The sequence below is a fragment of the Phascolarctos cinereus genome, unplaced genomic scaffold (assembly GCF_003287225.1).
Source record: "Phascolarctos cinereus isolate Bilbo 61053 unplaced genomic scaffold, phaCin_HiC Scaffold_2;HRSCAF=192, whole genome shotgun sequence".
In the NCBI taxonomy this organism is placed as follows: Eukaryota; Metazoa; Chordata; class Mammalia; order Diprotodontia; family Phascolarctidae; genus Phascolarctos; species Phascolarctos cinereus.
In genome coordinates this window covers 357275646-357294058 of record NW_027555625.1, presented here as the reverse complement: position 1 = coordinate 357294058, position 18413 = coordinate 357275646, and the positions used below count along the sequence as shown (strand labels likewise).

Genomic DNA, 18413 nt, shown 5'->3' with positions numbered 1-18413 from the left:
TAATGGATATATTAGTATAATTCAGTTAAATCTTCACATTTTATTCTAATGTTAAAATATAGAAGGCATCTATAGCTAATAGGAAAATTCTAAATTATGTTACTTGTGTATTTCTAGATATTTACCACTGAGATATATTGGGGAAATTTAAAGTTAAAAGAGAATTAAGTTTGATTAAGTCAACAACATATATTAAGGTCTCATATTGTGGAACGTATCACATTAAGTGCAGTCTAAGAAGAGAGGAAATATGGTATTGTGGAAAGAGCTCCGGATTAGGAGTCAATAGACACAGGTGTAACCTTCTGCTCTCTAGTCCTCTGTTTCCTCTTCTATAAAATGAAGAGACTGATCTATATTATCTTTCAGACCCCTTCCAGCTCTAACATTTTGTGATTCAGTAATTCTGTAGCCAAGGGATCTGTGCTCTTACCTGTGGTAAATGACCTGCGGGGATAAGCCAGTTTGAGATGGTGGTAGCCACCTGCTTGTTCTAGCTTTAGCTCGGTTTTGGGGAGTGCTTTGACGATCAGGGTGCCTCATGTTAGGAGAAACTTAAAAACAATCTGACCCAATGCAAGAAGCATTAGAGGGATCCGACTCAGTATAACTGAAAACTTTTTCACTCTTCATTTGCTAGGGCTCTGGGACTTAAAATATCTTTGCCTTTATCCTAGGGCTTAATATATAATATGTAGGTAATAAATATTTGCAGAATTAAACAGAAGCTGGATTTTTATGTGTGTGTGCCTTTGCACTGTTAGATGTTGGAGGAAATCCAAAAATAAATAAAACAGAGTTCCTACTCTCATGGAGCTTAAAATTAAGTAGAGAGGATATAACATTAGTGACGTTATAATGCGTATATATGTGCATATGTAATGCATGTATATACATGTATAATACATAACGTCCAAAGATATTAATGCATGATAACTGATGAGCAAATATTAAGTGCCTACTATGGGTTAAACACTGTACTAGGTGCTGGATATACAAAGACTGAAATTAAATAACCCCTACCCTCAATGATCTTACATTCTATTGGGAGAGAAAGTAGATACATATTTAAGTATATTGAGAATATATACAAAGTAAATACATGATAGTTTTGGGAGACACTAGGTGAGGAGGATTGGGAGAGACTTCTTTACAAAGTGGAATTTAGACTGAGTCTAGTTCATTTCAGGCCTTGGCATTAGCACTGAGACAGGAGGAACAAAGTCATGCATAAAGAACAACTGGGCTTACGTGGCTAGCAATGTGGTGTGTGCAATGGAGTAATGTCTAAGAAGATTGGCAAGGCGGGAAGGGGCCAAGTTGCACAGAGCATTAAATGCCAAACGGAGGAGTTTATTTAATCCCAGAAGTAATAGGGAGCCACTGGAGTTTATTTAATAGGGAAATGACATGGTCAGACCTACATTTTAGGAAAATCACTTTGTTGGCTCTGTGAAGTAAGACTTAAAGTGACGAAGAGGCTTCAGACAGAGAGATCAAAGAGGCTAGTGCAATAGTTGGGGCAAGAGGTGATGAGGATCTGAACTAGGCTGATCACTGTGTCAGTACAGAGGAGGACACATAGGTAAGAAGTGCTGTGGAGCTAGAAAAGAGAAGATTTGACAACTGATTAGATATATCTAGTGAATGAGAGTGAGGAGTCAAGAATGACACTGATGTTGTGGGTCTGAGTTACTAGAAGAATCATAGTACCGTTGACAGTAAAAGGGAGGTTTGGCAGGATTGGGTTTGTGGGGGATGATAATGAGTTCTATTTCGAGCATATTGAGTTTGAGATATCTGTAGAACATCCATCACCATATATGGTGATGCCTGATTGGAATTCAAGTGAGGGACTAGAGTTGGAGGTCAGGATGTGTTTGAGTAGTAGCAGGAATTACCTGCATAAATAATGGTATTTAAACCCATGGGACCTGTAAAGGTCACCAAGTGAGAAAAAATATAGAAAAAAGAGAAGATGGCCTAGGATACAATCTTGATGTACACCCACAGTTAGTGAGCATGACAAGCATGATGAACCAATGAAGGAAACTAAAGATTACTCAAACAGGTAGGGGAACCATGAGAGAATCCAGGACATACGTATGTACCAAGAGAGAGGTGCAAACAAAGTTCTGGGGAAGGTCTGAGAAAGAAAAGATTATTTGAACTTGAAGGGATTAGAGGAAGCTTTGTAGAAGGGGCCCTTTCTGAAATAAGTCTCCTTAATGTTCAGTTGCCAGAATGTTGTAGATGTAATTTCTGTTAATGTATGATTTGGATTGATGGATCTCTGAGGTTCCTTTTAACTGAGATTCTGTAATTTTGTAAGGAATTGTTATTTGAAATGGATCTTGAAGGGTAGGATTTCCTGTAATATTTTGTACATAGTAGCTTCTCACTATATGTTTTTAAATCAAGCTGAATTTGTAATCTTTGTTAGGTTGATAAATTGCTTTGTTTTGATGTTTTTCCTTCTGAAAATTACTCTTGCTATAAATGGCTACAAAAAATTATGTTTTATAGTTTACATAGCAATTTTCATTTTACAAAGCAGTTTCTTCAAATTAATCCTGTAATTATGTAGTGTAAGAATGATTATCCTTATTTTTGAAGAGAGAAAACTATGGTTCACATCGATTAGCACACTTGCCCACTCTTTGTACAGCTAGCAAGTTGTCAAACTGGGATTTCAACCCAGGTTTTCTTGCTTTGTATCTTGTGCTCTTTCCTCTCTATTACATGTGGCCTTCTTAATTAGAAGATTTTCTATAGGTAATAAGAAAAACTCACATTTCTATGGCACTTTATGAAATGAGACTCTCACAACCTCCCCATGAGGGAAATCAACACCAGTAGTACTATCCCCATTTCACAGTTTAGTGTCTGAGTCACAGAGCTACTAGGTAACTGTCCCAGTATCACAAAGCTAGTAAATGTGGCAGATGGAACTCAAACTCGGGTCTTCTCTAAGATCAGTCTCCTTTTTCCACCAGACCTATACCTATATGAATAGGTACAGTTTAATTATACCAGGATCCAATAAATAGGTTTAATTGGTTTTAGATTTTTTCTCAATTCACAAACATATTTACATAACAATAAATTTAAATGAGAAACTAGGATCTACAGTTAATGCTATCCTATCATTATTATTAATCGATTTATAACAGCAATGAATTCTTTTACTGCTTTCAATAGATCAGTTTCCAGTGAATCAAAAGCTTTTCTTATAGCCTTTGTGTAGGTATTCTGCCTTTTTGAGCCTTTCATTAGTCTAATTCTTTTGATATTGCTAATTTCATGACTCTAGGTTCAGAACTTCAAATGCTTTGCTAGGCTCCTGTCCCAAATTGTCTCTCTGCTGCCTGGATTTTTGAGAACAACAAATAAAATAGGTGATTTTTCTCCCAATAACAAAAATTGACTCTTCCTTTGTAGGTAGAGATGGCACAGAAATCTTGGGATATCCTGAGAAAATCCACCTGCAAAGTTTGGATAAGCTAGGGACCTTTAGTAGTGAAACCAGAAACAGAGGCTCATCTGTCACCAGTGAATCAAGAAGTCGGAGTAGTTCTGTGAACTCTATAGATAGCAGTTCTAGCTTCCTGACAGCAGGAGACCAAGGTTCCTCTGAAGTATTGAAAGAAAGCCAGGCTTCTCACAGGTTCAGTGTAATTAGCTGTGAAGACTTTGACCAAGAACTTATTGTGCAGCCCATTAAAGTGAAAAAGAAAAAGAAAAAGCAAGGTATTGTAGCATCTTTTATGCATTCTACTTGAAATCTTCTGATATATACCAGATTTTAAATGCTTAAATGCCTCATTCTCCTTTAGAAATGTATCATTTTCGTACATGTGGAAGATAATACTTTTTGTTGAATATTTTTATTGAATCATAACAGTTAATGTATCTGCCTATTTTAGCTTTTTTTATCCATTCATTCAACAAATACTTATTAAATACCAGTTATAAGCAATGTCCTGTGCTTACCACTGGGGAAGAAGAATGCCTGGCCTCCTTCTTACTGAATTCCTATTTGTCCTTTAGAGCTGATTTCAAATACAGCTTCTCCCATGAACTTTTCCTAATATTCCTGGTCATTTAACCAGTTCCTTATTTATTTATTTGTTTATTAATTTATTCTTATTCATATCTCTCTATGTACTTGTTATATATTATTGTGTCATAGATATTTGTATTTGTGTCTTACTCTCCTAATAGTTGGTGCCCTTTGTGAAGGCAGGGACCATGTCTTAGCCTAACTTTATGCTTTCCTCAGTCTTCATGATGGTGCTATATACAGAGTACACATTTAATATTTTTAGTTGATCTCTGTTTTTTTTTTCAGCCAAAGACAAGGTTTATTAAAGATCCACCATATTGGCCATACTCGCCATACTCTTAAGGAATCTGAATATTTGGCTAGATTATAAGAATCTGAGCACATTTATGGAGACAAGAAGGACCTTATATACAGAAAGACTGTGGGAGGGATGTTGGAATGGCCAAGTAGTTTGGAGTGACTGGAGGAGGGGCTCTAAGGAGATCTGAATGGGAGTGGCCAGTAAACTGGGGTGAACAGAATGCCGGGACCTGAACCATGAGGCCAAGGGAGAATGGAGATTAACAGTGGAAAGTGACTGGGGCCATAGGGAGGTAAGACAGTGGAGGGCTAGGCTAGGCTAAAGGCAACAGAATTGGGAGACTGGGTGTAGGCAATAACAAAAGGCCAGTTGATGGGATTATAGCCTCAGGAGAACACCTGAGATTTGGCCCTGTGGGAAAGTCCAGGGTTTTTTTCTTTTTTCTTTTTGGGGTTCAGATCCCATCCTCATCATTCCCCCCCCAACAAATGGGACCCAAATTCTTTTGGGGTAAGGGGCGAAGATCCTGCTTCCTGCTGGCAAGGGGCATAGAGCTATTCCTGCCTTGAGGAGGTCCCAGAGAAGAGGTTGCATACAGGGAACAGTGGGGGGACATTGGCTGGTACTTGCTATTTGCTACCAACTGTAGGTGAATGGTCTGTAGTCTAGACAGAAGACACAAATCTGACAGAAAAGACTGCAGGTCCCAGATATGGCAGGATAAAACATCCTTAGCTCTGTTTGGATTCAGATAATTCAGTTTTCCAACCATGCAATATCAACTCCACCTCATAGCCAGACTTAGGAATAGCCAGGTGAGTAACATTTCTTTTCAAAGGAACATAATGGGGAAACTGAGCCAGGAGGATCCCATCTTAGACTGAGGCTAAAATTGTCCTCTCAGCTTTTCCTGATGCTGACTTCCCACCACTATCACATTCTCTGAGTTGCTGGTGGCATTTCTCTCAGATGGTGGATTATTGATTATCGATGGATTATGATCCATCAGATAATTCAAAATAAACTGCTGTGAGCTTTTACCTCAAACAGCAAGTTTCACTAGTCACAGCTTAGGAAAAACTTTTCCAGGATTTACATCTCAAATTTGAATTTGTCCTGGTGTAAGAAGCCAATCATTAGAGATTATTTCTGTATACTTGCAAAATCTCAGCAAGACAAAACCCAGACAAGCCTTTTGGCAAGTTTACATGCTAAAACAGTAACCAACAATAGCCAAATTATTTTAGTGGCAACCAAATTATGAAAAGTTGCGTGACATAACTGATACAAAAAGTTCACCAATTTGAAACTTGAAACAAACCCATTACCAATCAAGTGATTTCAGTTTTGTTAAATGCATTTCCAAATTACTTTACACAGAGAATCAACATCTCATCATTAACAGTTAAAAGAGCTTACCCAAGTTCAAAGGCTAGCTTCTTTAACTTGATCAGGATATGCTGAACCTGGGTGATTCTTCCAGGCAAGGGTTGCCCCAGGGCCCAAGGCCATTGCCAGTGGGGCCCATGCTGTAGAGGGCAAATTCAGAGTGGGGGAGAGGGTAAAACTCTCTTCTCCAGAGAGGGATTAACAGATACCCTCTTGATGTAAGGGAAGGAAGTGGGAGAAGGGAGTGACCAGGATTGTAAGGTGTTTCAAAACTCCTTAATTATCTATGACAAAACCTCCAGAATCTGCTAAGATGTTTTTAGCTGTTCTAACTTTTCCCTATAGCCTCCATGAAGAAGGATCCAGGGGTGTAGATGGAAGGGAGTAAGTAAGCCACAGGGAACCAAAAAGCATCTGCAGTTTTCCCAATTCCCTAGTGCTGAGAGAATTGACAGAATTGGGCATATGCTTCTGGATAAAGTGTCTGTCCTTGTCCTCTATGTTGTGGAAGGTGTACCCATGTCCGTGGCCTTGAACTGAACCAGTGGACCGAGAGCCTGAGAGCATCAGGCCAAGTGCGAGACAACCTCATAACTGTCTGCCTGAAAAGCACATCTGAGCCTTCCTAGGTGCTTGGCGAATGACCCTAACTGCAGGGCAAGAAAGAAGGCAGGGAGGCTTACATACTTTCCAATCTTGGCTGGAGAAGAATTTGGGGTTAGGCAGTTTTTCCTATATGGGCCACCAAAATGTTGAGTTGCAGGGGCTTACTGGTATGGGGACGCTGAATCACAACATGTGAGTCCTGTCCGTATGAATTCGACCAAACCTTCTTTCAGCCAAAGATTCGTTTTATTAAAGATCCACCACATTGGCCAGACTTTTAAGGAATTTGAACATTTGGCTAGGTTATAAGAATCTGAATATTTGGCTAGATTATAAGAATCTGAGCCGCTCTCTGTTATTTTTTGAGTGAATTTTAAACTACTTCAGCTGGTATTTAGGGCCCTCCAAAATCTGGCACTTTTTCAACTTGCTTTTGAACTTCATCTTATATTTCTTCCATGGAGTAAGAAAGAATAAACAAAGTCAGAGAAGTGGGCAAGTACAGAGAGTTTCTAAGTAATGGAATTTGGTTGGAGTATAAACTACACAGAGAGAAGTAATGTGAGATGAAGCAGGATGATACTGGATTATATAGGGCATGCCAAGTGAAAGGGGTTTAACCTTTACTTGCTAGCCAATAAGGAGCCACTAAAGATTTTTGAATATAGAAACATGACACTTCTGTGCATAAGGATCTGAAAATGTCTTAAAGAAAAGTAAGAGACCCATACTCTTTTCTCAAAGCTTTTGATATTCTAACTTTTTAAAAGCTTAACTATGAAATGACATGTTTTGCAAATGTTAGGTGTGGAAACTTCAGGAAACTGACAAGACTTTTTGCCTTGCATGTTATGCAATACCTGGAGCATGATGTATAAGAGAAATTTACCAAGAGTGAGCTGGGACACTCACAAGCTTACTAAGTTGGGCACTTTATTTCTTTCCAATCCATTTAAAGGAAATGGTCTACATACCACAAGATGTTGCTGTCATCTCTGGTCTAGACATGGTACTAGTGTGTCATTCTTTCCCAGTAACTTGCCAAAATTGCATCTTGCATTTGAAACCTTCCTTGTGTGTTGTTTCCTCCATTAGAATGTGAGCTCCTTGAGAGCACAGGCTGTCCTGCTTTTCTATTTGTATCTCTAGTTCTTAGCCCAGCAGGCAGTGAGCTGATGATGTTGATAGAGCACTGGACCTAGAGTCAGTGAGACCTGAGTTTAAATGTGGCCCCAGAAACTTAATAGCTTTGTGATTCTGGCAAGTCACTTAACCTCTGTGTGTAAAGTGGGGATAATAATAGCACCTACCTCCCAGGGTTGTTGTGAAGACAAAATGAGATTTTGTGTGTGTGTGTGTATAAAGTGCTTCACAAACCTCCCTTTTCCTCGGCCAGAAAGCATTCAGGGGATGATGAATGAGCACCTTGTTACAAAGGCATACACTCATAACAAAGAATAAACTTAGATAAGTGTTATTGTCCAGAACAGAATAATTTAAGCCAAAAGTTCAGAAACACATGTAACATTCTTCTGTCCTGAACTAAGATAATGTATGTTGCCAAGATTCTTTCCCTTAACAAATGATTAACTTTAAATTTTAGAATAATATTTTCCCTTTTCATTGAAGCAAACTTACTGAAAATAATTTTCGTGTTTTTAATTAGAAGGCGGGACCAAGAAAACACCGAGTTCCCTTGAAGGAACTCCATGTTATGAGCATCCGTTTTCTGATGAAAGTCCTCACTCAACAACCACAGACCAGTGTTCCATGACCTCAAGTTTTCTGGACAGCAGTCTAGATCAGACAAATACAGATTCTCCTGATCAGCAGAGCATTTTACAGGAAAATAATGACTCTGAAACCTTTAGTGTTCTTGAAGTGTCAGAATCTACCCCAGACTTATTGGATTTAGAAAATGAGAGTAAAAATGAAGTGCTAAATTACAACCATGAAAGTGGAACGGACACAGATAATTTAGTATGTGATCTACCTGTACTCCTGACTGAAGAAGTAGAAGTTGATGATATACCAGAACTCAAACCCAGACATTTTCTTGTGAATAATGAGCAAAATAGTCAAGAGTCTTCCAACCAAGACCAAGATGACTTTACTGAATTACAAAAAGCAGATGAAACAGTACATGAACTGAAAATTCAAGATGCTGAAAGCACTTTTTCTGAAAAAAACTGCTCAGGTACACAAACAGTGCCTTCAAGTCCTAATACCCTACCAAGTGCTGAAAAGTTGCTGCCTGAGAAAAGAAGTGATGAAAACTGGGTAGAGATGCCAGGGATGCAGGAAGATTTTTCAGTGAATGTGACTCTAGAAAACCTCAGCTTGAATTCCTACCATAGTCTCTTAAAAGATAATATTGTTGATCAGCAGAAAAAAATTGTGCTTTCTAAATTTGATTTTAGAGCAGAATCATGTCCTCAAGTGTCTTCTTCAGCACCCATTATCCATGAAACTAAGATTGAACAGTCCCTGCAAGAGCAAGTGTTAACATCCAGTGATGAAGAGGACATTTATGCTCGTGGTCTGCCTTATTCATCATCTGAAGCTAGCGTAGCTGAACTTGGTGGTAGTCTTTCTTTCCAGGATGTGGCCAAAGCAAATCTTGAGGAAACAGTATTGTTAAAATCAGATCAGGTAGGTAAAATCAGATCACTTATGAAAGATTTTTAGAGCTTGTAGAATGATGAATTATGTTGTTGTTGTTTTTTTTACTAGTTATCTATCTTAAAATACTTACAAATTATTTTGTGGTTAGGGCCACCCTCCTCTGAGGTCTTCTTCCAAAGACTCATTATAGTATGGAAGGAACCCTAGCTTCTTGCAGGCTATTCCAGTGATACACAGAGCTGAAAAGACTGTGTATACTGTCCTGCCAGTATACAAACAGAAAACCCAGCCGGGTAACAGAAAGCTCATAAGGCACAATGGAAAGAGCACCAGCTCTTTAGTCAGAGGATCTGAGCTCAAATCTAACCTCTGATGTTTACTACTTGTGTGACTTTGAGCAATTCACATAAACTCTCTGGGTCTTAGTTTCCTCATCTGTAAAATAAAGGGGTTAGACTAGATTCCCTCTAAGATCCCTTACAGCTCTAGATCTGTGATCTGGTACTCAGAAAGTTGGACAACAGGTGATGATTATTTTGTCCATAGCAACTTATGAATTTTCTTCCTTATTTAAAACAGTCTTGTTATAGAAGTGACAGACCATATGTAAATATAAAACATTCTCAGTTACCTGTGTCAGTTTATCCAAAGCAAACCCTGCTTGCAAATATTTAGTGATATTGTCATTGCTTAATACATCCTTTCTAGACAAAATCTGGGTGTTTGTTTATTCTGGTCAACAGGACCTCGAAGAGTAGGCAAAAATAGTAACTTAATTTTCCTCTTGTCTTAGGGAAGGAGTGAATTACTCTGTTTTCTGTAGGCTGTTTGGATGTGATTTTGCATCAGTTTGAGGAATAGTGCTGTCTATTTCCAGATTGGAATTGGGAAAAGGGCTGCTGGTTGGGGAGTTATGTGGAGGGTGTCTGGATGGGAAGTCAGGATAGCTTTCTAGTTTTTATGGGTCACACCTTTATCATGTGGTTTCAGTATTTAGTTTGAAATGAGAACTTCAGCCTCATTCACCTTCTTCTATAAACAGTAAATTATATTGTAAAGCTAAATACGAAAGCTTTTTAGATTATTAGTACTACTTTCCCCATTTATTTATTATCTGTGCTTTTGAACAGTAATAATGAGAAGCACTGATACAGTGGAAAAACCATTGTACTTTTTTGACAAAGTCCCAAAACTTTTATTCCATTCCCTTGTATGGTAGAAATAGTATTGGGCTTAGAATCAAAAGGCCTGGGCTTAAATCTTTGATTGGCAGCTTACTAGCTGTGTTGCTTAGGGAATGTAATGTCATCTCCCTAAGCTTCAGTTTCCTCATTTTATGATGAGAACAGTAATTCCCATAGTACTTACTTTGCACGATCGTGGAAGTCGAATGATATGGTGGATATGAACAGCTTTATAGCTTATAAGGCCCTATAGAAACATTGGCTGTTTTTACTATTATTATGTAGTTGTTCTTTGTGTAGAAAAATAAGGAAAACAACTATGTGCTTTCCTTACTATATAAATATCCAGTTGGCTTCAAAAATAATGTTGCTGTCATGGTATTACTAGAGTATTGTCTATAAATTTCAATGGGAAATTATGATGTGTTAGAAATCTAGCTGTATTTTCTTTCTCAAGTGTACAACAGTTATTGCAAAGCCGTCTCATTTGAAACTTATAAGCCTCAAACATCTGAACGTAAGAATCTCAAAAGAATAATTATTTCATTTGTGAATTTATTTCCTTTAACAAAAATCACAAACTCTCCATGCTTTGGTACATGGTTTCAGGAGTTTTTCTGGCCAGAATGTGTTATCTGGTCACCAACCTAATGTTACATGTTTTCCAAACTTAGCTGCTAGGTCATTCTTCAGAAGATTGGCACTCTGTCTATCCCTAGACCATCTGGCAAATCTTTCTAACTGGGTAGGGACCTGGTAAAACTCCTGTGTCGGTAGCTTTGCCTCTGAGACCCAAGGTCCTTTCTGTGCTAGAATGGGGCGTTGGTGGAGTAATCACTAAAGTATAACTTACCTGTCCTGAGGTAAAATACCTAAAAAGTATTTCTTTACACCCGTCTCAGAGAAGTTATTATTCATATTGTGAAAGTAAGAACAGATGGGAAAGTTTCCTTTGTTTTTTACAGAGGTACAAAATTGTATGTATTTATCTAGTTCAGATTGAAAAAGCTCCATGAAAATTCTGATCAGCCTCCAAAATTTCAGTTATCCTTTGCATATTTAGAATGTCTTTGAGTTGGTTGAATTCAAAATCCTTTTCAACATCCTGACAAGTGGTCATCCTGTCTTTGCTTAAATACTTCCAAAATAATCCGTCAGTAAATGATACGGCAACTCCCAAAAGCTAATGGATTCTTAGAGTCTATAGAGGGTCATTCTGTCAGGGATCAGGGAGGTGATGTTCCTGCTGTGTTTCACCTTTGTCCGACACAATCTGCATTGTTGTGTTCACTTCTGGGCCCCACCGTTGAGGAAGGGGGTAGAGTTGGAAAGAGGCAAATTGAAGCTTGACATCAGGAAACACTTCTTCACATTTGGCTGTGCAAAAGTGGAATTGGCCACCTGTAGAGATAATGTGTTTCTCTTTGTTCACAGTCTTTGAGCAAAGTTGGGAGAATCACTTGCTAGATATGTTGAAGGGGCAATTTTTATTCAGGTAGATGTTGAACTCGATTTTCAATGAGTTTTCTGTCAACTCAGAGTCATTTCAATGTTTTCTGTTATCTGAGGGCAATGCACGCTGTTAAAAAAAATTGCATCAGTAGTTCTTTGGTTTTAGTTCTTAATTTAAGTGTGTTCTTTTTGGAAGTCTCATTTTTTAAAAACATCTGCTAGGGAAGTTTGTTTGATAATATTCCAAATGGCCTCTAATTTCTTTGGGAACATTGTCCAATAAGTTTTGTAGATAGGGTAGGGAGAAATATTTTCAGATACTTGTGTATGCATTACTTTTGTGTCACATTCAGTGTAAAGATGAACCTTTGTGTAAGGGATACCGTATCAAGTAGGGATTGAATTAGATTCTCAGATTCATTCCCCACTTTTCAAGGAACATATCTGTTGTGTAAGGCTAAATAGTTGTATTGTTGTTTTTGTTTTGTTTTGTTTTGTTTTTTGGTGAGGCAGTTGTGGTTAAGTGACTTGCCCAGAGTCACACAGCTAATAAGTATCATGGGTCTGAGGCTAGATTTGAACTCAGGTGCTCCTGACTCCACGGTTGGAGCTCTATCCACTGCGTCACCTAGCTGCCCCTTGGCTTTTTGTTTTTGTTTTTATTTTTCATTTTTTTTTAGTATATTTCTTTTCAGTGTATTATGATTATACTAAACATTAAGGATTCTCTAGTTGTAAGCATTATGAAAAACTAGAGCATATTATAATCATTTTCTGAACTTATGGTGTTTTTGTTAAAGGGGAAAGATAACTGTCGTCTATAATACCTTAGTTGCAGTGTTTCCAAAAAACCAGGGAGATCTGCTTTTATTCTTATGATTTTTATCATTTTAAGCAAATACTGCCTATTAAAAATATTCTTACATGTATAGTGCTACCCTGTCTCCTACATACAAATCCATGTGGCTCTGTTCTAATCACTGTTCCTTAGTTTGCAGAAAGCTGGATGGGATACTCTGGCCCTGGCTATGGAATCCTAAGCCTTGTGGTTTCGGAGAAGTATATCTGGTGCCTGGACTACAAAGGTGGACTGTATTGTAGCGGTCTCCCTAGTGCTGGAATACGGTGGCAAAAATTTGAAGATGCAGTCCAGCAGGTGGCAGTCTCTCCTTCAGGTTAGAATCCCCAACTTGCAGGCGTCCAGCTTTCTTTACCTAATCTAATAAGAACTACCACTATTAACTTTATTAATGTTAACGTGAATATGTGAACATGAAGGAAAGAAGGATAGAAAGAAGAAATGAAAATCATTTATTAAGTACTTACTCCAAGCATCATGCTAAGTTCTGAGATTACAAATACAAAAATAAAACAGATTCTACTCAAGGAGCTTACATCCTTGTAGAGGAAGACAGCATCATTGACGACATTGTGGCCAATGAAGGGTATTTTGGTTTGGGAAATGACAGAGATGATGAGTGGCAGCTAGAAGGGAGTCAACTGACATGGCATTTCCAAAAAGAATGGTAATATTAATTTGATTACTGGCCCCAGAGCAAGAGATAGAAAGGGGAAGTGGAATGTATAACATGGTAGAATAGGTGGCACAGAGATGGTAGGGGTAGGTCATTGGATGTGATGTGAAACATGTCAGGAATACACAAAAGTATCTAGATAATTTTTTTTTGGTTTGCTACAGCTTTTAGATTTATGATGCTACATTTAATAAAATCACCTGCTCTGCAATTTTTCATTTCCCTAATTCTCCCCAGTTTTTGCCTAGAATCCCAGTTTTTTTGCCTGATTCTTTTGCTTTCGATTTCATTTTTTTTAGGACTTTTTTGCTTGCTGTGCCAAACTCCTTGACCCAACTTTTTTAGTATAAGTGATTTTTGTTTTCAAACAACAGACTTTAAATTGTTGATTTGACTGGTAGATTAGGGATAGTCTATTAAATGTGTTATATTCCATATGAAAATAAAATATGTTTTCATTTTTGGATTTGGTTAGTTGCACCATTGAAGGCTTGGTAACAACAAGTTCTTGCATATGTTCAAGCCTCATGAGGTTTTGGATATATTCAGATTGAATCATGGGATTTGGACCTGGATGGCACCTTAGAGATCATTTAGTTTCATCCTATAATTTTATAATTAATGAAATTGAGGGACAGAGAAAGAACAAGTATAAGTAGCAGAGCTATGCTTTAAACTCATACCCTCTGACTTCAAATTTCATTTGCATTACACCATACTGGCTTCTGCTCTGTTTTCTTTATAAATATGCTTACTTTTTAAATAGTTAATGGGTCAGATCCTCTGAGCAATTAAGCTACTTCCTGACCATATATTGAAGTCACATCAATTCTTTCAAGCCCTGTCTTTCATGTATTGAAGTAGAAATTGACTAAATGATACCTAATGGTTTTAAATTACCACTACCACTCCTATTTGCGTGAAATAATTTGCTCATCTAGTTTTTTAATGTTAGCAACTTCTCTTCCTGCTCAAGGGGAGTGAGGCAGGGAGTTACATAAAATAGAATGGATCTGTATGCAGTATTTACTTTAGCTCAGCTTACATATTAGAAAGAAATTGGGTACATAAAACAAATAAATTGAAGCAGGAGAGTATAGAATGTTTATTTTAGGCTGTGTCATAAAGCTCTTGTGACCTTTGTTTCCATGGTATGCCTCAGTTTCCTTGCTTATAAATTTTTGCTTTTAGCATGGACTTATTTATTTAATCATGTATTTTAAAAATACTTTGTTTTTATCAGCCAAGATTTTCCTTCTTACCCTCCCACCACACATCCCTCCCCTTCCCGCAATGAGAACACAAGAAAAATAAAACCCACTACTAACATATATAGTCAATCAGCATCTTTCATTATTCCTCTGGAATCCTGGTTGGTCATTGCACTGATAAGAATTCAGCACAATAATATTCTATCTCATTTGTATACTATAACTTGTTCATCCATTACCCAATTTTATGGGCATGCCCTCAGATTCCCATTCTTTGTCATTTCAAAAAGAACTGTAGATATTTTTGTACATATTTAGAGTTTTGTTTTGTTTAGAACTAATCCCTACCCTAATCTACCTTTCCTTTTGTTCCATTACCCATTTCTCCCCTTTCCCTTCTATTTTCCTGTGAAGTGAAATTGATTTTTATACCCAGCACTATGTGTGTATTATTCCTTCTTTTGAACAGTTCAGATCAGAGTAAGGTTCAAGTGTCAGCTAATTCTTCTCCCCATCTCCTCCTCCTTGACTATGTGCACACCCTGATTATATAAGATAATTTTCCCTAACCTTCCTTTCCCTCCTCCCTTACCCCCTTGCTGCCAAGGGTATTTCTCTTCCCTTTTCTTTCCATTCTTAAGATCATCAAGACATAAAAAATAAAACAAAACAAAAAAATCCACTCCTAGGGCTTGACTAATCGGACTTCTTCAGTAGACTCTTATGATGGTACAGTCCTGAGGGAACATGTATATCTCTCCCTATATTTGAATATAAGCTATTTATCCTTCTTTAGTCCTTTGTCACTGTTTATTCATGTTTACTTTTTTATGTTTGCTCTTCACTCCTGTGTTCGAACTTCAGAGTTTCTGTACAGTTTTTATCTTTTCATCTAGAATCCTTGAAAGTCTTCTATTTTATTAAAGGCCCATTTTTTTTCCTCTGTACTGTTATGCTCAGTTTTTCTGGGTAAGTTATTTTTGGCTGTCAATTCATATCTTTTGTCTTCTGGAATATCATATTCCAACTTCTCTGTTCTTTTATAGGAACGGTTGTCAAGTTGTTTGTGATAGTGACTGTGGCTCCTTCGTACTCAAATTCTTTCTGGCTGCTTTCCATATTTTTTTGTTCTTCTGATGTGAATGGTCTTAATTTTGGCTGTGATGTTCCTTATGGCTTTCATTGTGGTGTTTCTTTTAGGAGTTGAGTGAGGGATTCTTTCTTTTTCCACTTTGCTCTTTGGTTCTAAAAGATCTGGGCAGTTCTATTTTAAGGCCTCTTAAAATAGGCTTTTTATTGGGGGGGGTAATAGGATTCAGATAGTACAATAATTCTTAGATTTTCTTCTATTTTTTAAGACTTTTGACTTTGTTTTAATATTTCTTGTTGCTTCATGGAGCCATTGGCTTTTATTTGGTCCATTCTCATTTTCAGGGAGTTTGTTGCTTGGGCCAAGCTATTAATTCCCCTTCTAGTCCTTTCTTCCATGGTTCTCATTTTCTACTTTTTTCCCTCAGACTCTCTCATTCCATTTATAAAAACATTTTAAAAACTTTTTAAAAAAAACTTCTTTCCTAGGAAAAGCTGTGTTTTTCTCTACATTTGTTCTCAAGCTGTGTCTATCTTGTAAATGTTTTTGCATCATTCTTTTCTGTGTTTGTGCCTTGAGCATCCCTATCACTATAATAGCTCATTATGGCAAGGATGCGTTGTTTGTTTGTTTGTTTATTTGCCTTCCAGACTGCTTCCTGACTTCAGATTTGATGTTAGAGCTGAGCTCTGCTACCCTTACGAAGGGAAGATGTGAGCTGGTCTTGTTGCTACCTCCTTGGGATATTGAGTATTGTGTTTATTTCAGAGCTGAGGGACAGGCTAGGGACCTGCAAGCTATCAGTGCTCCCAAAGTGGTTCGACCTAAGGCAAAGTCTGCTTTCTGCCCCCCTGGTTTGAGCACTGCAAATTCCTGATCTGCGTTTGGGTCTGAGCTAGAGTAGATTGCTGTTGGAATCCATCCCTGCCAACCAGTTGAAAAGCTCCTTAATTCAGAGTGGCAGAATTTTAAGCTCCTCTTTGGTTTGGGATTCCTGCCCTGGTTGAGCTAGATGTTGGAAGCTGAGTCACAGATCTGAGCTGAAACATTGCTCCTGGTTTCTGAACTTCCTTCTTTTTTGGTATACCACCCAGGACCTATTTATACCACCTTGTGCAGGTCTGTGGGACTTCTCTTGGCCCAGTTCACAGCTTCTTCCTGGGCAGTGGAGTGCTGCACCATAGTACTTCAGGCCTAATTCAGTCCCTAGTGGCCATAGACCTTGCTGTCTCTCTCCCTATGCTGAACTGAGATGACCAAGTACTCACTGACTTTTTTGGTTTCCCCATCATGTGATGCATTTTCTAGATCTGTTTGGAGGAGCTTGTAGATGATATCACCACAGTGCTTAGCCATTACTGTGGCATTTTGGCCGTCTCTCTAGTCATACTGAATTATTTATAAAAGAATTTCCTTTGAGGGTAGCTTTGATAATAAATGAAATTAGAGGTGTTGGTGTTTACATAATTTTATATCTTAATAATTTCTCTTTCTGACCATAATATTTGGCTCATCTAATTAAGTATTTGTTAAATCTCTTTTTCTCTTGATTTCGCTGATTAATTTTGGTTGATTGATTTTATTTCTAAATTATTTATTTTTTCTTCCTTTTGATTCATACTTCATACCACAGCAATATTTATTTTCCTAAGATACACCTATGATCATGTCATTCTCCTTCTCAGAAACTGTCAAATGGCTTTCTGTTGCCTGTCTGATTCCTCAGTTTGCCAGTCAAGGCTTTTCACAGTTTGCTCGACCACTTTCCTCACCTGAGGTCTCTAACGTTCGCTTTTCCAAAACTTGTACTCTAACTGAACTGTACTGCACACTAGTTAAACTAAACGGTTTTCCCCAAACCTTCTGTTGCTTTTGTGCCTTTATTTTTGTTTTGGTGTCTTATTTCCATTCACATTGTTACCATGTAATGTAAAGCTTCCCTCTCCCTGTCTCCACCTATGAAAATCCGAAATATTTTTCAAGGCTCAGAGTTAAATGCAGCCTCTTCTCTCAAGTTTTCCTTGTTTGCCCCACCCAAAAGTGATTTCACAGCCCTTTAACTCCTGTAGCAGATTTCTGGCAAAGATGGCTGCTTGAATGGAGGCATCCAGCTCCCGTACATGTATTCCACAAAACCCTAAAAATTACACCAGATTGAATGATTATCAAGAAATTTAATTCAAAACTAGAGTTAAGTGGCTTCATTTGCCTCAGAGCTGCATAAAAAGTTGTCCAGAAGTTCGCAAACAATAGGAAAGAGGACAGACCCATCAGGAAAAGTAAGCCACAGTACATGGAAACAATATGGAAGACTTTGCATCATGACTAGAGATGGGCTAGAAGCAGAGGTATTGAAACCAGCTCTACGATTGCTAAATTTTCAGTGTGAGCATTTGTACTTAAGAAATTGGTGATTGCTCCAAACTAGGGTTTGATTCATTATTTTGTTGATCACTATAAGTATTAATATTGCAGCTTAATCTTAAAAGTTTGTGAGTGTGCATCTCTTCCCCATCCCCCCTTCCCCGCCAAGAGAGCCTGGTTGTTAAACATTTACTGTCACACCCCTATATTGTTTTATAAATGTCATTTGAGCTCAGCAGGAGTGCAGGAGAAAGCTCAGGGAATAGTTGTATTAATGTAGTAATAATAGTTATAACTGGCATTTATGTAATGCTTTAAGGTTTGCAAAGTGATTTCCATCCTTTATATCATTTGAGCTTTACAACAACAGAGGGCACCTATAGCCTGCAAGGCTCTATATCTGGAGGCGGCCAGAATGGAGCTTTCTTATGTGAAAATTCCAGAGTAGCTGGAAATCTGTAGCATGGACCTTGGAAGTGACAGGGAGTGACAGCAATCAGACTAGACAGGAGAACTCATTCAGGGACATCCCAGGTTCAAGGGTTCTGAGGTTATAGCACTCTGTCTTAAGATGCCATAGCGGATTTTGA

General features: G+C 37.9%; 1 protein-coding gene across 6 annotated transcripts in view; it reads left to right on the top strand.

Annotated features, from left to right (window-relative positions):
* Positions 1-18413, top strand: part of TECPR2 (tectonin beta-propeller repeat containing 2) — a 147957-nt gene that overhangs the window by 44721 nt on the left and 84823 nt on the right. For all 6 annotated transcript variants that reach the window (XM_020971107.2, XM_020971108.2, XM_020971109.2 and 3 more), the window contains exons 8-10: positions 3442-3750; positions 8029-9014; positions 12615-12798. In XM_020971107.2, the coding sequence (XP_020826766.1) occupies positions 3442-3750; positions 8029-9014; positions 12615-12798 (1479 nt within the window). The remainder of the gene's footprint in view (positions 1-3441; positions 3751-8028; positions 9015-12614; positions 12799-18413) is intronic.